This window comes from Rhamphochromis sp. 'chilingali' (genome assembly GCF_963969265.1).
Source record: "Rhamphochromis sp. 'chilingali' genome assembly, chromosome: 1".
NCBI classification, from domain to species: domain Eukaryota; kingdom Metazoa; phylum Chordata; class Actinopteri; order Cichliformes; family Cichlidae; genus Rhamphochromis; species Rhamphochromis sp. 'chilingali'.
The window spans coordinates 50,724,003-50,746,590 of record NC_137929.1 but is presented as its reverse complement, the minus strand read 5'-3'; the positions used below and the strand labels follow the sequence as shown (position 1 = coordinate 50,746,590).

Here is a 22,588-nt window from a genome sequence, read left to right as displayed (position 1 = left end):
AAATCGGCACTTTGGTGGCGTTACTTTGTGTGTGAGAGTGGGTGTTTAAACATAGTTTTAAACCTTGTGATCCACAAAACAGCATAAAACTAAATGCGATTCATTTGCCTTTTGGACGCGTAGGGGTGAAAATTTCCTGCCCTGATAGCAGCTTGGGGAGGACTATCCGTCATAAGTAAGTCTCCAATAATACCAGAAAAGGTCGCTTGAAAAAAAAAGAAGAAAAAAAAAAAAGGGGGGGGGGGGGGGGGGGAGTGTCTGAAAACCAAGTAAGAAAAAGCTAAGTTTGCAGTAGTGATCGATCCTAAAATATGGATTCCTCCGATACCAATCATTTATGTTCTAGAATCGATTCTCGCATTAAAATATGGATATTTTAGTAATTTAGGGTAAATTTGTAGTTTATCATTAACAGGAACACAGTGGAAAGAAACTATAACATTCGGATTGTCTACATGCAAAGGAACTACTTCCTCTTCTGCCTTTCATAGTTATGTGCGAAATACGGCTGTATAAATGTCTTGCAGCCGCTGGTGTGCGCACTCACAACAATGGTTGAGCGTAGTTGGACGTATTTTACCTCCACAAACAGCAGACGTCCAAATTCATGGGCTGCATCCTCCTGAGGCCGCATTTGTAGACCGATTACGTCACAGCGACGCGCAGAAGGCTGTCCAAATTCGTAGGCTCCTCAGAATGCAGCCGACAAATGCGTCCTCCTTTTCCCCGAATTTGAAGGATGGGTCGGGTGTGTCCTTCGTGGCCTACCATATCCCAGAATTCATAGCGCGGCCCAGCCAAACTCCAGTTTCCAACAATAGCGGCCGCTACTAAGTTTTAAAATTACTCATACTAATCTTTCTGGTTCACAAAATAAACTTTTAACATATTTTAAGTACCTTTGTAAACATCAAATATCTGCTCGGTTTATCAAGATATCGCATATTTGCAAAAGTGCTTTGACGTTTTCGGAGGCTTCTGCTACCCAGAAGCCTAGCTCGATAGCTAGCCGGGAGCTCGAGGGTTACTGATGCGGCCGAGAATGGCACATCATTTTCAGATCACCGCGGACTTTCGCTGCTCGGGTTAAACGTAATATATAAGTCACTTAGACAACCTAAAAATGTTATTGTTGGGCTTTTTTTCAGTGTTTTGTTTGTTCGTGAGTAAATCGGTTTGGCTGAGATTAAAGTTATTTGATTAGATTAGATAAAATAAAACGTTATTAATCCCCCGAGTGGGTTCCTCCTTGGTTTTTACACAGCTGACTAAACGTCAAACAGAAAACTGATTAAACAGAAGTATGAGACAGTCGAGAATTTACGCCAGTGTCCTGTTATATTTTAGATAGCAAGGAGCAGACGGCTGAGTTTATTAAACTCCACCGAGACAGCGATAACGCTAATCAGAAGGCTAGACCGTCCAATTTCACGGCCGTTTACTTCCGGCCTACCCGACCTTCTGAGGACCCGGCCCACGTAGACCGCGAAGGCCGGGTCCTCAGGAGGATGCAGCCCATGAATTTGGACACGGCCTCTGTAATTAGGCGCCATTCTTCTTATTTTACGGCGCTGTTGCTCAATCGGGGGACGCTCTCTGTTGAGGAGAAAAGCATGAATTTCTTTGTATACGGATTATCCATTGTTTAAATGTCCCGGGCAGTCGAAAAGGAGGCAGAGCTGTTGAGAAATGCTAGGAGCTAACTGGGCGCTAACCGCATCATTCAAATATATTGAATGTCGCAATGTTGGCAAAGAGAGGAAGTGACGTAAGATTTGCGCATGCGGGGTACCGATCGGGTTTCCGGTACGGATCGGGTAGTGACACTCACTCACTCACCCCCTCCCTCCTGGCTCACAGCTTCTTATTCTTCTTGGTTGGCAACCAATGTTAAGGCGCATTACCGCCCCCTGGCGCACATTTCAGTGGACATTTAGATGAGAAAATATATATTTAACACATTTAAGGAGAATACTAATAAAAAAAAATAAACAAAATAAATGTTTATTAAGCAATTTTGATAGGAAATTGCTTAATTTTAGAAATGTTTTTGCTCTTTTTTGCTCTATAAAATAGTTGGGTTTTTTTTTTTTTTAGAATCATTCATCTTAGCAGTAGGATATACATGAAAAGAGAAACAAATTAAGTTTGAGTGAAAATGTACTTTTTTTTTTAACTCTCTGGTCAACTGACTCAGTGAATCAAATGACTCAAAAACCCGATTCACTTTGGTGAGTGACTCATTAAAACTCGATTCAGTAAAAAGAATCAAATTTACCATCACTACTGTAGTGTAGTTCACACCTGAACATAGTCCTTGTTCTAAGCCAGGCTCTTCCTTCCTGGCTCTGCTCTTCTCATTGAATCAAAGTAAGAAACTCCACGAGGACAGACTGCAGTTTTCTCATCTTTGCTCAGATCCAAAATCCAAACAAATCAAATCCACTGCAGGCTGTAACTGTCAGATTAACAGAATCCAGACTGTCCTTTAAACTCTGAAAACCTTGACAAATGATCACAAGTCATTATGTTGTTATCATGTTTTGCTGGGCGACCTTTAGAGTGAATTGTTGTTGTTTTTTTCACAACAGTCCTCTCACATTCAAACTCTAAGCTTAATTCTATGAGTCAGGCCAAGCACAAGCCATGTTTGTACAGTCCTTGCCTTCCACTTTGACCTAACAGTTTTTGCATGAAATGTAACTAGTGTTACATTTCAGACAGACAGAGTCAGGAAATCATTGTTTTAAATCCCTGAATTACAAAAGGGATCAACATTCTTTCCCAGTTCAGCTACTAAAGTTTCAACAAATCTGTTCTTTATCAATTATAATAAATTATTTGTAGACGTTTTGTTATCTGCAGCAACAACCTGATGTTTTTATGCTGTAAATGTTCTCTTTGAATAATAAAAAAAATCCATATGTGATTTATTTTGCCTGCATTTTGCGTTTTACCGTGCAGACAGTGATCCTGCAGAGACATTAGTTATGGATGACATCGTCACTAAAGAGAAGCTTACAGTAAAAGACGCTGCTCTTCTTTTAGATGATAAATCTGTTTTCAGACGACTGTTTCCAGCTGCTGCTCTCTAACTGGTCCACACAGCAGCTCAGACCTGACATATTCACTGTAAACACACTGGTTTATATTCTGTTTGTTCTCCTCATGATGTTACCCTCATACAACCACACTTTGATGAGTGTTCAAAGGAAACAGGAAACACTGTAAAGTCCTGTTGTGCTGCTCAGAGAGTCACGGTCATCAGGCTGGAGCAGCTGAGCCAATCCTGTGATAAGCAGCTGCTGGTTAACCAACCAGAGAAAGTGGAGTTAGATCCAGTTTACACATCTGCTCAGTGAGGTTTGTTTGAGTCCAGCTCAAATTATTCAGCTTCAGTTCAAGATTATTCATGAAGCACCAGAAAACAACAACCATCTGAAGGCTCTTTTATAAAAAAAAAAACATTATAAACAGAAAATCCCTGAAAACTGCATGAAATGAGTCAACAGGTCAGAAAGTTTCTGATGAAAACAGATTTATTGTTACAGAAAGAAAACGAAACAAGATTCCTGCTCATAGAAATAAATATATTACATACAGTGTGCAATAATAAAGTAAAAAAGTGTGCAGTGCTTAAAGCTAAATATAATAAACATTAGAAGCTTCTGTGATATAAACATGAGTGTTTTATGTGTTTAAAGTGAAGCAGCAGGTAGTTTGATATTAGCTCAGCAGGAGGTCGAGAGCAGGAAGTAGCAGCTACAGCTCACAGTATAAAGACAAGTTTAGTCTGATAAACTAAACTACTTATGAAGACTTCAGCTGGTGTTCATGAAGGTCGATGAGCGAGTGAGGAGCTAAAGGCTCAACTTTAACTTTGGGACAGTTTTCTACTTCTTAAAAACTATTATTATTGGTCATTCAAGATGGCGCCGTGGATGGCAGCCTTGGTACTGCGCTCTCTCGCACTTTTCTTGTTTCTGTTTATTATGTACATTCTGTAGTATTCATTCCACCTCATTTCATTTCTGTATTTTATGTATATAAGTTTAGATGAGTTATTTATAGTTGGTTTACACAGCTTTGTGTATGTATGTGTATGCATGTGTAGTGTATATATAGACGCACATAGTGTGTGTGTGTGTGTGCGTGCGTGCGTGCGTGTGTGTGTGTGTGTGAGATTTACATTGCTGTGCTTGAGAGCCACCATCTACCAGAACCAAATTCCTTGTATGTGTCTGCATACTTGGCCAATAAACACTATTCTGATTCTGATTCTGATTATTAAAACTATTATTATAACCTGAATGCTCAGTGTCACCTTGGAGAAGCTGGAAGAGAAGCAAGAGACTCAGATGAGGAAAAAAAGAAGCTCTAACACATTTCAAACAGGCTGCTGTTCAGCTCGAGGAGGCTGGTAGGAATCCTTATTCTGTTGTTGTTTATGTTTTCTGTAGATCAAAAAACCAACAACAGCAGCAACAAGAAGCACAGCGCAAATAGACAGACCGACTATCAGTCCAACAGATCCATCCTCCTTCCCTCCATCCTCCTTCCCTCCATCCTCTGTGTGTCCTCCTGGCTGACCTGCAGGTGAGAAACAGGTGTGAGGTGTCAGCTGTCAGGTAGGTGATGAGTGAAGAACAGAACAGAATCCATTTCCTCTTCAAACTGCTGTCAGACATTATCTACTGCACTCTGATCACATCACTCAGACCAGCTGCTTTCTACAAAGTCTCATCAACAACATCTTTAGAAACAAACATCAACAACCAGGAAGCAGCTTCACCTCTGATCACACACACACTCAACTCTGCTCACTCACCTGGAGGATCAACAACACTCAGGTGGATAATGCTGATGGGAGGAATCTTTGACAGGGCTCTCTTCCTGCGCACAGTTCCTCTGTTGAACACACGACACTTGTATTTTCCACTATCAGCACTCGTCGCATTATTCAGAATCAAAGACACGTCTCCATCCTTCATCTGTCTGTCCTGCAGATCCACTCGGTTCTTAAAAGATGGATGCTGGTGATCTGGAAGGAACTGTCCACCCTTGTAAACAGCAACATGTTCTGGCTCCAGATCAGCTCTGCTCCACTGTACAAGTGTGAAGTTGTTGTTTGGAGCTCGACATGTCATCGTGGCGTTCTGTCCAGACTGACCCGTGATGGTTTTCTGGTCTGAAAGATGTAACAACAGAGCAGAGAGGAAGCGGTCACTTCAACATCAGCCAATCAGAGTGGGGAACAGACACAACTGCTCTCTGGTTTATGCTGGTTGAATCACACAAACGTGACCATAGACCTGTTAAAATCTGTTAAGGAATCACAGAATTCAGACGAACAACAAAGCGATAAATTCTTGATAAAGAACAAAGTCTAAACATATCTCAGTGCAAACAGAACAACTTGTGTTTAGCTCCCAGTGTTAGAAATCAAACAAAAACACAATTTGAAAGGATTTTTTTGTTTTTAAAAAAAAGATGTTTTGCAAACACCTTTGAACAGCTGCATATTTGTTGTTTTTGTTCTAATGCCAACATTCAATTCAACCAACATTCGTTAGTTTTTGCTCCTGATTTCACCATCAGCTCTTCATCTGCTACACTGCTCCCTCTGAGAAATCAGTGTCAGATAGATGCAGGTGACGGGGCTGACTAAATGATGCAATGAGCTCCCAGTTCAGACATCAGGCTCACGACTCCGTGCCAACCGGGGGGAGCGCTGTAGTATGTACCATACTGTACACTGCTCCCTATCGATCGTCGGCTCGCTCTGCAGGCACACAGGCAACGCGCTTCCGCTGCAATCTTTGTGACCTCGCTACACAGTTGCTCTCCGTGAGAAGAGAAGCTGTTTGTGTTATCGTTCGCGGACGGTGGAAAACAGCTTTGCTAGGAGCTTTAAACAAGGATGCTCTGTACCCGAAGACGATGTGGGCTTAACTTTGGATATTGGAGCCTGTTTTTAATCGTGACGTCGACAAAAACGAAGCTTATCAGCAGCTTTCACCGTCTTCATGTTTGCTGACGTGTGGGATCAGGCACAAAGGAGCTGCTAGTATGTTTTTAGAGCCTCTGAATGTCGGGGTAAGTAAAACACAGACACGCAGAGTCATAAGAAGGTCGTGTTTCACGTCTGGTTGTAGCGCTGAAACATGGCTGCTGCTCTGGTTGAGCGTTGTGCCATTTATCACCGACGGAGCGTTCCCCAGCGTCGGGAGCGCGCACTGGTCAGGATCCAGGTTACTCCGCTTTCTTTACAACCAGCTAGTCAAGTAGTGATGTTTTAATTTGGTGACAAAGTTACAGTTGGATGTCGTTACATTGCCATAAAGTGAAACCTCCTAGAAAAAGAAGTTATAGTTTTAGGAAGTCTTACATCCTTGTTGTTGGTTCAGAGGTTGTTTCAGCAAATTGCTGCGGAAATGTTAAAGTTTGAGTGCATTCTCAAGTGAGGGATGACTTCTTATTGGAACAGGCGGAACGAAGCCCAAATATCAACAGGACCTATTTTCTTTTGTCCATGACCAGGGGCGGATCTAGAGAAATTTTCTTAAGGTGGCAAAGAAATCAAATGTGCGGCAAAATCAAAGTCTTTTTTTTCAAACACAAAGGGATGGGTTACATATGGTTAAAATGATTCAATATACATGCTATTCATATAAATATAGTCTACAACTTAATTATTTTCTGCAGTCCACGTAACTATACAGTTTAGATAAACACGTGAAATTTTGGGTTTATGTACCGTGTAGTCCGTATAATGAATAAATCTGTAGCCCAATAAATATAAAATCCAGAAAGCTTAACAACATGGGGCGATTTTTCCTTCCTGACTGCTTTGGAGAACAAGCTCGATGACCTAAGAGCAAGAGTCACCTTCCAACGTGACATGAGGGACAGCGACATTGTGTGTTTCACGGAGACATGGCTGACCCCACCGTGCCGGACCAGGCAGTGGCGTGTCTAGAAAATTTTTGTTGGGGGGGCCAGGTAGGGGCACAGATTTGGAGAAGGGTGGCAGATATAATTGGCAGATAATGTTTAAAAAAAATTATACCAACCATTAACCATAATTCAATAATCCTATAAACCTAATAACCGAATGCGCTTTTAACTCTTATTAGAATGAGATTTTAACCACTACGGTGCAAAGTTTTTAGATACTGCGTTGATAAAGTACAAGAGATACAATCAGTGCTTTGTCAGTGTTTACTCAGCATTCAAGGACAGCAATATTTGCATAGCATTTTTACTGACATGTAGTGCACATATGTTTTGGGCAAAAACATTTTTGAATATTAAAATACGAACATTTGTAACAAACAATTGACAAATTAGCCAGTTCCAATGTAAAACTTTATCTGCCTGTTAAAAAAAAGAAGATAATCTTCTCACAAACTGGTGTTTGATTTTGAAACAGGAAAAAAGTTTGAATTTGAATAAACATTTGAATAAAACCTGAAAGCAAGTAAATACTTTCTCTGCTGCCTTATGGTAAACTTTGGTAATATTGATAAAGAACAACACTGGCTGATGATGAAATACAGTCAGCTGGCATGGTGACGCTGCCAGTATTAACCTGCAGGACTGGACTGGGACAGAAAATCGGGCATTTTGACTAGAGACCGGCCCAACAGGTAGTAAAACCATAAAGACTTTGAATGAAAACAAATGCTGTTGTGACAGTGATGTACAGTCTTGTTGGTATATGTATGATTTCTATACATTTTATGTCAGATAAAAACTTTGGTTGTAAGATTTAGATAATTATTTAATAAAAGCGAGATATTTTAAATGAGAATAAGAAAGAAAAGTATTTCTTTTTGCCCCCCTCTCCCTGTTAATGCCCTACCTGCCCCCTGGCAACACTTTGCTAGATCCACCCCTGCACAGTTACCAGCTGTCAGCTACATAAAAAAGGATCCTGGTGTTATTTGTGTCTCAGAAACAGTTCATAACTTCAACTCATTCATGTCACCTAAAAGGTAAACCTGTTTCTCCATCACCTGTTCAGCTCTGATGATTCAGTAAGGACATCTCCTAGTTTCATCTTCATGTTTCCCTCTCACCACATATCCAAACTGACATCATGACCAGCAGCTTTACAACTGTGGCTCCAGCAAACATCAGCTGATACTAGAAATTAATATTAAATACATTCTAACAACAGCCGATCAAGCTTAAACGTGCTGCTGTTGTTTAGCGCAACATCTGCTGGTTTCCTCTTTCTGGCGCAAAGTGGGCGATAAATAAACAAGAGAGACGATCAGCTGATCATTGATGAGTTTCATGATTGAAGTAGCAACAGGAGAGGCAGGGGGAGAGAATGAGAGAAGAAGAGGCAACTGACAGCGTAACGACACAATAACTCCAGCTTTGTGTCTTTTTTCATTATAGCTAAAGTCCGGGACAAACTGTGTCTCTTCTCAGCTCAATACGAAACGTGTAATATTTTCTCTGAATGAGGGACCATCCCATGTTTTTAAGGAGCCGTTGGCAACTCTACTAACTAACCTTATGAATAAAATAAATTTCACTATCAGTAACATCATAGAACCCACCCACCTAAAAACTCCGTCAAGCTGGCTAGAACGCAGTACGAGTTATTGCAACTGACGGTAAAAAGTCAGCACAACGAAAATAAACTCCACCTAAACTTGGTTTATATCTGACCCAGATAGACTGCAGGTCATAACTTCTTACCTGAAGTTCAGTTCACCTGACACTCGGACTGGTGTTCCAGATCTACTGGCGTTTAGATCAACTGGCGTTGGTCGAACAGATGTGTGGCAGTCTTGCGTTTCAGGAGCTCCCACCGACAAACCAGCACAAAAACGCCAAATGTGTCATCTGTGACACATGTGAGGTTATCACAAACACACTCCGACAAATTTGATGCTGTTGAACAACAAAATGTTTAAAAATGTGGCGAGTTTACCTGGTGATATCCTCATGCGCGACGCGATCGCGAAAACAGCAAACAAGTAACACCACGCCGATGTTGTTCACAGGACAGCAAGAGTAAACGATCGGGAGACTCTTGTCGTCGTTATCGTTCCCCTCGCACGGTTTATTTCTCCGGTTTCAGCGTTTTTGCTTCACAGCTAAAGCGTGCTGTTTACTTTGTGCACTAACATGGAGTCGAGTCAACCAGCGCCACCTCTGGCCAAGTGCCACAGCCTACAGCCAGATCAACCTGTGACACACATCTGCACCACGTTTGAATTCGTGTCATGCACATTTGTACCTTTCAATTGTGTCTGTTTGTGCGTCATGCAAATAAACCTTTGAAAAGAATGAAATGACACTAATATTTCACTAGTGTTGTAACATCACATGTCGTTAGCGTAGTCTGTCTGCGTCTTTTCTCTGCGAACAAACATTTTAGAGTTGGTTGTTATATACAGTCTGTATAAGTGTGGTTAATCTAATGAACATTTGTAAGGAGATGGCAGTTACTGTGAATGTACAGCAGGTGATTAGTAATAAACAGTCAGACAATGACTCTGACAATCTCATTCAGTCTTGCAGACTGAATGCACCTTCTGTGTAAAGTGGTACCACACGGTGTGTGTGGACTTCCCCTGTGCAGAAGGTGACTACAAATGTTGTGGGTGCTAAATAAACAGAAAAAATTGATCCCTGTTGTCTTTGCTTACCGATTGTTTTTAGTGTTGACAATCCACATTGCTGCCATTGCATCTTTCAACATGTTTGTGGGTAGATTTGGATGTACCAGGGGTAAGTGCAGCCACTCAGCCTCTACTCAATGTGATCATAGCAGCAGGTGTGTCACAAGTTAATCTAGTAGTGGGCTATGGTACTTGGCCACAGTTGGCAGCATTGGACTGACCTCCATTTGAAACTGCTCCAGCTGCTGTGTGATAGTGGATCTGCTACAAATTGAAGATCATAGGCAAGTTTTGGAAATGAACCCTTGTATCATGTTGAAGAACAAAAAAATGAAATTGATTTTGTTGCAGGTCATTTTGACCCGTACTGTGTAAATCCACTCAGAATTGTCAAGAAACTGCAATGAAACAATAGCAACTTTATTTTCCATTAGATAAACATGTAGAACACAGACATACAACATAACTATTTTAGGAACAATTTGGTTTTTCGTTCTTACAAACACATTTCTTTTGAACTTGCCCAACGTTCTCAGTTTTCCAATGTTCAACATTTACAATTTTGTCCTCATGATGGACAGAATGTAACTGTGTGCTTTCTGCAGATGTACTTCTTGCATTTCTCACAAAAAGTTCTTGTTTTCAAACAGGAATCTTCCTAACTAAGATTTAAAACAAAGGATTTCTACGTCTCCTCCAGTCTCACAAACAGATGACAAACCAAGCGACACACCTGAGTCACTGACTTTCTTATATCCACCCACTCTCACTGGCTGTTTATTACTAATCACCTGCTGTACATTCACAGTAACTGCCATCTCCTTACAAATGTTCATTAGATTAACCACACTTATACAGACTGCATATAACAACCAACTCTAACATGTTTGTTCGCAGAGAAAAGACGCAGACAGACTACGCTAACGACATGTGATGTTACAACACTAGTGAAATATTAGTGTCATTTCATTCTTTTCAAAGGTTTATTTGCATGACGCACAAACAGACACAATTGAAAGGTACAAATGTGCATGACACGAATTCAAACGTGGTGCAGATGTGTGTCACAGGTTGATCTGGCTGTAGGCTGTGGCACTTGGCCAGAGGTGGCGCTGGTTGACTCGACTCCATGTTAGTACACAAAGTAAACTGCTCGCTTTAGTTGTGAAGCAAAAACGCTGAAACCGGAGAAATAAACCGTGCGAGGGGAACGATAACGACGACAAGAGTCTCCCGATCGTTTACTCTTGCTGTCCTGTGAACAACATCGGCGTGGTGTTACTTGTTTGCTGTTTTCGCGATCGCGTCGCGCATGAGGATATCACCAGGTAAACTCGCCACATTTTTAAACATTTTGTTGTTCAACAGCATCAAGACTGACGGAGTGTGTTTGTGATAACCTCACATGTGTCACAGATGACACATTTGGCGTTTTTGTGCTGGTTTGTCGGTAGCAGCTCCTGAAACGCAAGACTGCCACACATCTGTTCGACCAACGCCAGTTGATCTAAACGCCAGTAGATCTGGAACACCGGTATGCCCGATGGCCAGTCCAGCTATGTTAACCTGCAACCAAATCTGCAGCTCCATACAGCAATGTTACGACTTAGATTATATCTTATAACTCATAACTCTTATGTTAGCTCCCCTCAGTAGCTACTGTCTGAAATATTCGACGGCTGCAATAATTCTTCAAGTGTTATTTTTTTCCTTGGTATTCTAATTTCACCGAAGTTTACTAAACTCAACAAACTTAATATTACTTACCGGGACATTTATTCTGTCCTCATTTTCTTTCACCGAAAAATTGTTTCCTGCAGTGCCGTCTTTCGTGCTTGGCTCTCCTACCTTTGCTAACGTGATGCGCATAGCGCAGAAGCCGATGCTGCATTCACTTACACTCGGATATCTGAGCTTCACCGTGAAAACATAATCGTACATTTGATATTTGATTGAATTTTATTGTTTTACCTTTGGGGTGGCACCTGGGGTGGCCAGTCTGGTTGGGGGGGTGGCCTGTGCCCCCCCCCTGGCCACCCCGCTGGACACGCCATTGGGACCAGGCCGTAACTCCGTCGGATTCATTCTTTGTGCTCCGCGCGGACAGAACGGCAGAGTCAAACAAAACCAAAGGTGGAGGAGTGTGTTTCATGGTAAACAGAAAGTGGTGTGATGCCAGGTGCATTTCTACTCTTTGCAGCGGCTGCTCGCCACATCTGGAATTCCTGAGCATTAAGTGCTGCTCTTTCTATCTGCCCCGTGAGTTCACCTCGGTCATCGCCACGGTGGTCTACATCCCACCCCAAGCGGACACAGGTATGGCTTTGTCCGAACTACATGATGTGCTGAGTTCGCTTCAAAACAAGGACCCGGGCGCAGCCCTCATTGTAGCAGGAGACTTTAATAAAGAGAACCTCGGACAAGTCATGCCGAATTTCTACCAGCATGTCTGGTGTCCGACGAGGGGGGATCGGATTTTGGACACTGCTACACGCAGTACAAGCAGGGCTACAAAGCTGTCTCACACCCGGCTTTCGGGAAGACTGACCACAACGCCATCTTCCTCATTCCCCAGTATAAACAAAACATACGGAGGGAAGAAGTAACCACGAGGGAGGTGAAACGTTGGTCTGCCCAATCAGAAGCTACGCTACAGGACGCACTCAACGATGTAGACGGAGCATGCGCAGTCGACATCAACGAGTTTACGGAAGAAGCAGTATGTTTTGTCAATATGCTAGCGGAGGAGATCATCCCCACTGCGAGAAGCTTGCTGCATACATGCTACTACTGCACATTCACCAAATGTGTATATATATATTTATTTATAATGTTCTCCCCCTCTCCCCCCTTTTGCACAAGTCAAGGAGCGTTTATATAACACATTTCACTGTGTTATACTTGTATAATTATGCATCTGACGAATGAAGAACCTTGAATTTACACAAAATGTCAGAAATCTGCATTGCCATGAACAAAGATTTAAACCTAATTTTTCATGATTTCTTGTGTTCACCCTCTGAGGTCCAACATATAACTGGCCATTTTAACTGCTTTTGATTTAACATGTGTATTTCACCTCTAAATTGTTTATTTTTTCCCCGTGTCTTGCTTGGTGTCATTCTTCTCAGCTCAACCTCATGTGTCTGAATTTAGCTTTTTTTTTTTTTTTTTTTTTTTTAAATTGGCATACTGTATTAACACAACTCATCTGAAATCACGCAAAAAACATAAAATTCGAGTACTATTTTTTTTAAATGCAAATATATATTGTACATTTTGTAAACATTTTCAACTATTTATCTAAAAATGCAGCCAATACACCTGCTGTTTTTTTTTTTTTTTTTTAAATTTTCTACAACCATTTAAAAATACTACTATAACTAAAATGAGAGAACAATCAGGTGTTGCAATAAGTTTTAACACTGTCTGAAATAGAGACTGAGTGTGGCTGCAGCTTGTTGTTATGTCAGCTTAAATCAGTCATGTGATTTGGAGGTGCAGCGTGTCCGTGGACCCCAGAGGGTTAATAACGATAAATGTCTTATATCAGGATATGAAATTGTGATCATATCGTACAGCCCTAGTGTAGTCAATAGTTTTGTTGTGTGTGTCAGAACAATAAGGCGACTGCTGAATGTTACAGGTGTTACAGGAGTGATACATCCCCTGTTGTCAGGCCTGCAGGTATCAGGTTTGTGATGTTCTCCTTTATTTCATAGTGGACAGAAATTATTTTTGGAGTGACACAAATAATTTGTGTGGCATCAGATTTGACGCAGAACAGCTGATTGTTCTGTAAATAGTTTGAAATGTTTATTTAAAACTCAGTAACTTTTTTGAAGAAGTAACTATATTATTATTTGCCCAACATCGGTCATTATTTACTGTATTTTACAGGACTCTCCCCCAGACCACAGACTCATACTACAAGTCAGAGCTTTATAAAAAAAAAAAAAGTTGTGTTTTCAAAATTGGAGTTCAAGTTATTTTTACTTTCAATAGTGTTAACATACTACACAAGTCATGAACGAGATTTTTTTAAAATTGCATTCTAAAGCAGTTAATTAAAAGTAGTCTAACATAAATGTAAATGTTGTAATGTGATTATTTTAATAAACCATGTAACTTGGATGGATTCGATGCCGGCGTGACCACAGTGCACACGCCTGCTGTTGCTCACAGCGGTCCAAGGGATCGCTCAGGGAGTTTGTGTGTTCGCTCAGACACATGAAACATTAGAGGGAACATTGGGTAACAGTAAGCAATAGATTCAGTTTTAGAACTTATATTCACTGATAACTGTAGCTAGGCTCAAAGTGCTATCTTACTTTAGTAAACAACATTGTCATGTGCAAAACTAGGGTGGCACTCGGGGTGGCAGGAGATTACTTTAGGGTGGCACATGCCACCTTCTAGATCTGCCCCCGACCTTGCCAGGGATTCTGGATGGGGACGACTCAGATAAACTTCAGTGATGTTCTCAGCAGGTACTTGATGCAAGAGAAAAAAAGGCTGTTACCTTACCAGGCTCTGATGTTTAAATCAACCACACACAATATAAGCAAACAGTGCTACAGCTGTGCGTCTGCTCGAGTTTTAGTACTTCTTTAGTGGCTTTGTTGTTCTCCTGACATAACGCGGTCAAGTGAACCGTGATTTGTGCAGCCAGGGGTGAAGCCAGCCGACCCGCCGCGAACATTAAGCCTCGCGGCGGTAGCGCTTCTCCTCCTTTGCTGCTGATGGATAGCATAGCGCGACACGGTGTCGAAAAGTATCTTTCGAGTTTTTTTTTTATCCGTAAATTTCTCCCGTTGTAGGGCACTGCACGTGTTAATAGAATTATATTAGTACCGACTTCAGGTTTCCCAGACTAAAATCCCCTGTTATAAATGTGAAAGTAATTCGGGACCAGTCCGCTTTTGCCGGCTACTCTGGTTTGCACCGCCATGTTAACGTTATGTGTCGCTTCGCTATCGCTAGCCGTACTTTGAGCGAAGTGAATCTTTTCTGTTATGTGAGGTTTCAGCCGAAATATGATGTCCGGCGAGTCTCGGTGGCTCTAACGGCAAAGTAATTCAGCAGCAATCTAAGAGTAACATACTCACCTGTTGATGCAAACGCGTTATAACGGAGGAAAAGAATCCCGAAGAGCGACGTAAGAACTCCGGTATCCATCTTGTCCGGTGTCCCCGCTGTGACGACGTTCGCTCGGGACGGTAACGGCGCCAAATACGGTTGTGCCCCGAACTGGTTTCCGGTATTTGTATAAAAGTGATTGGCCAACACTGCTGTAAATGACTTGTTGGTGTATAATATGTGAAATGTGTCAAATAACGTAGTATTTAAGATACTTTACTAAACAGCTCATTTCTAAATTTTATATATAACTCGTCATAAGTCATGTTCATTAAACTCTACTTACCAATATAAGTAAAGACATTACACATAGAAATAAATAGAAACATTAGAAATTACTTCTTTAGAAGTTTAGAAAAAACTGATCATTCATAAATTCATAAATGCATTGATCGGCTCTACTTTGTATAAAAATGTATGTTTGGTATTATTATTATTATTATTATTATTATTACTTATAACTGTTCATTTGTTTGTTTGTTTTAGTTTAAGTTTTTTTTTAACATTGCATGCTAGTCAACAGTCAGATCCTTAAATGTGTTTATATATGTTGATAAAACAGAATTAATATTCCAGTCAGTTATTTTATATCTAATATTTTGTCTTCATTGTGTTTTCAGTCACATCATAATTGAGTTGTTGAAGACTTTCAGAAAGGACAGAATGAGACTGACAGGTGAAAATCGATGATGACAGCTTAAGGATTCACTGTCGTTAACATAAGTGCACTGACACTTAATAATAAAAACAAAACTGTAAAATTAGAGTCCAGATGAGAGTTACAGCTGACATAAGTGGCATTATAACTTTTATTTATTATTTTTATAGTTTACATGTTGTGTATATTTAAAGTACCTAAATACATTTTTAAGAGGGCCACATGGTGACACTGAGCGTTTGCATCCACCACCTGGTCGGGGAGTCTCTGTGGGGGGTTTGCATGTTCTCCTTGTGTTTGTGTGGGTTCTCTTCAGGTACTCCAGCTTCCTCCCACAGTCCACAGACATGCAGTCAGTGGGGTTAAGTTCACTGGTGATTCTCAATCGCCCAGAGGTGTGAATGTGAGTGTGAATGGTCATCAGTACCTGGTACCAGGTATTTCTTTAGTACCTGCTAGGCCGGGTTTCCAAGCGATCCGAGCAGGTAGTAAACTGTGATGTCACCGATTGGCTGGTCGGTGGCATCGCTCGATGAGTCGTAACAGCGTCATGTGTCCCTGAGACAGACTGAAGTGGATGAGAGTGGATGGGTTCATTTTAGTTTAAACATCTAATGTGAATGTGAAGAGAAAGCAGCACTTCTTCTTCATGTATGCAAAGCAGAAACCGCAGCCTGTTATTTAAAGAAGTAAACAACATGTTTAAGCTTTTCATATATATGTTCATCTGTATATGTTGGCTTTGTACAAATATCACTTCTCTGTTCCTGACATCAGCATTATAAATCCAGGGATGGAACTTTTTTCACTAGTAGGATAAGAAATTGTTGGAGGACTGCTGCATTTTCTTCTTTTTTCTCCAACTCTTAATATTTACAATGTTTTATTCTTTGAGAAAATGATTCATAAACACAAAGTTTTTCTTGTTAGAAAGTCTAACAGGGGTACGCAGGTGATGCTGAAGAGGTTCATCAAATGGACACTGGTGTAACATCCGTGATGTCGATCAGACGTCCATCTTGGAAATATTCTTTAAAAAAAACTATCTGTGTGTTTTTGTAGCAACTTTAAGTAACAGGGCGTTCATACCACGTGTTAGAAGAGAGTAACCGTTACAGTGTGTTAATAGTTGTATATATTTCTAATGTATCTGACCTCGACTCTCTTTGTACCAACAGGAAGGAGGAAGAGGGCGACTTTACTTGGTGTCAGAGACAGAAATGAGAAAAAGCTGAAATGAGTGAGAAGGACGATGAAGGAAACATCTGTGCTGTGTCTGCTCTGTAAGTAGAATCTCCTGCACTACAGAGCAGGTTTATTATACCCAGGGTATATTTCTGTTATTCAGATTAGTTGACGCTAACATTGGTAATCAGGATATTCTGTCATATGAAGCTGATATGAGTTGATAAAACTCACTCAGTTAACCCGGGGTTTCCCTCCCTGCACCTCCACATGTGCTGTTTTCACACAGTTATGGATAAATGTATCAACATCAAAGAGACTGTCTGCTGCTGATGAAGAGTGAGAGTGTGTGTGTGTGTGTGTGTGTGTGTGTGTGTGTGTGTGTGTGTGTGTGTGTGTGTGTGTGTGTGTGTGTGTGTGTGTGTGTAATATACAATAATGTAGTACTAGCAAACCTAGTACTGTACCAGTACTCTGTTGTTTTAGTCGAGTTTTATTGTCAACCAAACAATACACACTCAGGTAACAGTGGGACAAAACATCGTCCTCCTTCAAAGGTGAAAAACACTGTAAAATGACATGAAAATATAACAAATTCAAATATACATGTTTACAACTATACAGAAGATAAACTGAGAATAAGTTCAACAGTATTGTGCTTGAATAGAGAGAGTAAGGATGAGGGCTGTTCGATATAACCATATATATCAGATGACGATATAAAAACGTCTATCGTTTCAGTTTACGCTATCGTTTGTTTCGTGGTGTCGCAAAATAAACTGTTTACGTCAATATTTTTTCATGGTTTTGACGGTCGCTGTAGTGGCTATATTCATTTCTTTCTCTTATATTCAATATAACCACACTACGGACGCACAAGCGCCTGTTTTTATGCGTCGTCGTTAGCAACAACAACTGTAAAACCATCGTGTGTCCGCTTGTTTATGTTCCACATAAACCTTTCACAATAAAGCTCAAGATCCTGTTGAGACTTTTCAAAATAAACTGAATCACGTGAAAGAGTATGCAGTGTTTACGGATGAGAAGCAAAACAGCTACAACTTATGTCTAAAAATGTATCGTTTCATCGGTTAAAACACTCGACTCCAGGTACACGACGTGCAGCTGGAAACACTTCAAGCAAGTCGAGCTGCCCGAGATTCACAGAATTTACAGAAAATGTTACATTTTTGTGATTTATATCGTTATCGGACGATAGATGTTTTATATCGGGATATGAGATTTTGGTCATATCGCACAGCCCTAGTAAGGATAGAAAAGAATGATAATACATAAATACAATAGTACACAGAATAAATGCACTGCTCCAAAAACAAAGGGAAAACTTACACAACACAATGTAACTCCAAGCCAATCACACTTCTGTGAAATCAAACTGTCCACTTAGGAAGCAACACTGATTGACAATCAATGCCACACACTGTTGGATTAGACAACAGGTGGGAATTATTAGCAAGACATCCCAATAAAGGAGTGTTTCTGCAGGTGGTGACCACAGACCTTCTCTGTGCTGATGCTTTCTGGCTCATGTTTTGGTCACTTTTCAATGCTGGCTGTGATTTCACTCTAGTGATAGATTGAGACGAAGTCTACAATCCACACAAGTGGCTCAGGTAGTGCAGCTCATCCAGGATCACATCAATGTGAGCTGTGGCAGGAAGGTTTGCTGTGTGTCAGTGTAGTGTCCAGAGCATGGAGGCGCTACCAGGAGACAGGCCGGTACATCAGAAGGCCGTAGGAGGGCAACAACCCAGCAGCAGGACCGCTGCCTTCACCTTTGTGGAAGGAGGAACAGGAAGAGCACTGCCAGAGCAAAATGACCTCCAGCAGGCCACAAATGTACACGTGTCTGCTCAAATGGTTACAAACAGACTCCAAGAGGGTGGCATGAGGGCCCGACGTCCACAGGTGGAGGTTGTGTTTACAGCCCAGCACCGTGCAGGACGTTTGGCATTTGCCAGAGAACACCGAGATGGCAAGTTTGCCCCTGGCAATGAAAGCAGAATCACACTGAGCACATGTGACAGATGTGACAGAGTCTGGACACAGCGTGGAGAACCTTCTGCTGCCTCCAACATCCTCCAGCATGATGGTTTGGCAGTGGGTCAGTTATGGTGTGGGGTGGCATTTCTTTTGGGGGGGCTGCACAGCCCTCCATGTGTTCATCAGAGGTAGCCTGACTGCCATTAGGTACTGAGATGAAATCCTCAGACCCCCCTGTGAGATCATATGTTGGTGCGGGCAGCTCTAGTTTCCTCCTAATGCAAGACAATGCTGAACCTCATGTGGCTGCAGTGTGTCAGCATTTCCTGCAGGACGAAGGCATTGATGCTGTGGACTGGTCCAGCTGTTCCCCAGACCTGATTCAACCCAGCACATCTGGGACGTCATGTCTCGCTCCGTCCACCAACTGCACCACAGACTGTCCAGGAGTTGGCAGATGCTTCAGTCCAACTTCCAACCACTCCATCCCTCTAGCCACTTCTTCCAACCACTCCATCCCTCTAGCCACTTCTTCCAACCACTCCATCCATCTAGTCTCCACTGCCAACAACTCCATCCTTATAGCCACCCTCGCCAACCAATCCATCCCTGTAGCCAACACCGCCAAAAGCTCTATCCCTCTAGCCACCCATGACAACCACCCCATCCCTCTAGCCACCCCCGCCAACCACTCGATCCCTCTAGCCATCCTCGCCAACCACTCCATCCCTCTAGCCACCCTCGCCAACCACTCCATCCTTCTAGTCTCCACTGCCAACAACTCCATCCTTATAACCACCCTCGCCAACCAATCCATCCCTATAGCCAACACCGCCAAAAGCTCTATCCCTCTAGCCACCCACGACAACCACCCCATCCCTCTAGCCACCCCCGCCAACCACTCCATCCCTCTAGCCACCCCCGCCAACCACTCCATCCCTCTAGCCACCCTCGCCAACCACTCCATCCATCTTGTCTCCAACACTAACAACTCCATCCCTCTAGCCACCCTTGCCAACAACTCCATCCCTCTTGCCACCCTCGCTAACAACTCCCAAGACAACTCATTCCCTCCATCCTCCTTCCCTCCTGCCTCCTTCCCTCCATCCTCTGTGTGTCCTCCTGTGTGACCTGCAGGTGAGAAACAGGTGTGAGGTGTCAGCTGTCAGGTAGGTGATGAGTGAAGAACAGAACAGAATCCATTTCCTCTTCAAACTGCTGTCAGACATTATCTACTGCACTCTGATCACATCACTCAGACCAGCTGCTTTCTACAAAGTCTCATCAACAACATCTTTAGAAACAAACATCAACAACCAGGAAGCAGCTTCACCTCTGATCACACACACACTCAACTCTACTCACTCACCTGGAGGAACAACAACACTCAGGTGGATAATGCTGATGGGAGGAATCTTTGACAGGGCTCTCTTCCTGCGCATAGTTCCTCTGTTGAACACACGACATTCGTATTTTCCACTATCAGCACTCGTTGCATTATTCAGAATCAAAGACACGTCTCCATCCTTCATCTGTCTGTCCTGCAGATCCACCCGGTTCTTAAAAGATGGATGCTGGTGATCTGGAAGGAACTGTCCACCCTTGTAAACAGCAACATGTTCTGGGTCCAGATCAGCTCTGCTCCACTGTACAAGTGTGAAGTTGTTGTTTGGAGCTCGACATGTCATCGTGGCGTTCTGTCCAGACTGACCCGTGATGGTTTTCTGGTCTGAAAGATGTAACAACAGAGCAGAGAGGAAACAGTCACTTCTACAGCAGCCAATCAGAGTGGGGAACAGACACAACTGCTCTCTGGTTTATGCTGGTTGAATCACACAAACGTGACCATAGACCTGTTAAAATCTGTTAAGGAATCACAGAATTCAGACGAACAACAAAGCGATAAATTCTTGATAAAGAACAAAGTCTAAACATATCTCAGTGCAAACAGAACAACTTGTGTTTAGCTCCCAGTGTTAGAAATCAAACAAAAACACAATTTGAAAGGATTTTTTTGTTTTTAAAAAAAAAGATGTTTTGCAAACACCTTTGAACAGCTGCATATTTGTTGTTTTTGTTCTTATGCTCAGAAATATGCAATGTTTTTCAGGTTATTATTTCAGGTTGTTTTTCTGGTGACCACAGAACGAAATTATGATAATAAGTTTATGTCTGTATAGGCTGTCAGTCAGAGTGGTCGCCACATGATCGGAAAGTCGGGGGTTCAAGTCCACTGAACGGCTACCCTGAAGTATGTCTGAGCAAGGTACCGTTCCTACACACTGCTCCCCGGGCGCCTGCTCAGTGGCTGCTCAGTGCTTCACTGAGTGAACAGGTCAAATGCAGAAAGAGTAATTTCCCCACAGGGATCGTTAAAGTAAAATATACACATAATCTTAATATTGTGGACTTTAGCTCATCAAACATCTACATCAAGGTTTCTCTGTGTCCAGGTGATTGTAGAGCCAGGCTCTGAGCACGCAGATCACATGGATGACACGGGTGCATCCTTACTGCTGTAAGACTTTGTGGGTTTGTAGACATGAAGCCATGTTGTAGGTCCACCTCTGTTCACATAATCATCATCTTTGTGAACACGACATGAACTTCCTGGACATGTATTGTTGTAGGGTCTACCTTAGAGTATAAAGCACCTTGAGGTGACTGTTGTTGTGATTTCGCGCTATATAAATAAAATTGAATTGAACTTGTGTTGACCAGGCCAACATTCAATTCAACCAACATTCGTTAGTTTTTGCTCCTGATTTCACCATCAGCTCTTCATCTGCTACACTGCTCCCTCTGAGAAATCAGTATCAGATAGATGCAGGTGACAGGGCTGACTAAATGATGCAATGAGCTCCCAGTTCAGACATCAGGCCCACGACTCCGTGCCAACCTGGGCGCGCTGTAGTATGTACCATACTGTACACTGCCCCCTATCGGTCATCGGCTCGCTCTGCAGGCACACAGGGAACGCGCTTCCGCTGCAATCTTTGTGAGCTCGCTACACGGTTTCTCTCCGTGAGAAGAGAAGCTGTTTGTGTTATTAACGTTTGTGTTATCGTTCGTGGACGGTGGAAAACAGCTTTGCTAGGAGCTTTAAACAATGATGCCCTTTACTCGAAATCGACGTGGGCTTAACTTTGGATATTGGAGCCTGTTTTTAATCGTGACGTCGACAAAAACGAAGCTTATCAGCAGCTTTCACCGTCTTCATGTTTGCTGACGTGTGGGATCAGGCACAAAGGAGCTGCTAGTATGTTTTTAGAGCCTCTGCATGTCGGGGTAAGTAAAACACAGACACGCAGAGGCATAAGAAGGTCGTGTTTCACGTCTGGTTGTAGCGCTGAAACATGGCTGCTGCTCTGGTTGAGCGTTGTGCCATTTATCACCGACGGAGCGTTCCCCAGCGTCGGGAGCGCGCACTGGTCAGGATCCAGGTTACTCCGCTTTCTTTACAACCAGCTAGTCAAGTAGTGATGTTTTAATTTGGTGACAAAGTTACAGTTGGATGTCGTTACATTGCCATAAAGTGAAACCTCCTAGAAAAAGAAGTTATAGTTTTAGGAAGTCTTACATCCTTGTTGTTGGTTCAGAGGTTGTTTCAGCAAATTGCTGCGGAAATGTTAAAGTTTGAGTGCATTCTCAAGTGAGGGATGACTTCTTATTGGAACAGGCGGAACGAAGCCCAAATATCAACAGGACCTATTTTCTTTTGTCCATGACCTTCGCTGTCATCCAGTTTCTGGATGGGGAAAACTCAGATAAACTTCACTACAGTGATGTTCTCAGCAGGTACTTGATGCGAGACAAAAAATGACTGTTCCTTAACCAGGCTCTGATGGTTAAATAATCCACACACAGTGCGCGCAAACAGTGCTCCAGTTGTGCGTCTCCTCGAGTTTTAGTACTTCTTTAGTGGCTTGGTTGTTCTCCTGAGATAACGCGGTCAAGT

The 22,588-nt window shown here is 42.2% G+C and overlaps 1 protein-coding gene across 1 annotated transcript in view; it reads right to left on the bottom strand.

Moving 5' to 3' along the window:
- Positions 1-4,416: 4,416 nt before the first annotated feature.
- Positions 4,417-22,588, bottom strand: part of LOC308408489 (uncharacterized protein) — a 34,363-nt gene continuing 16,191 nt past the window's right edge. Inside the window, exons 7-11 of the mRNA XM_080900781.1 lie at positions 20,000-20,359; positions 19,025-19,449; positions 18,513-18,657; positions 18,353-18,422; positions 4,417-5,226 (exon numbers count right to left, since the gene is read on the bottom strand). Coding sequence (XP_080756907.1) covers positions 4,821-5,226; positions 18,353-18,422; positions 18,513-18,657; positions 19,025-19,449; positions 20,000-20,359 — 1,406 coding nt within the window. The 3' untranslated portion in view covers positions 4,417-4,820. The remainder of the gene's footprint in view (positions 5,227-18,352; positions 18,423-18,512; positions 18,658-19,024; positions 19,450-19,999; positions 20,360-22,588) is intronic.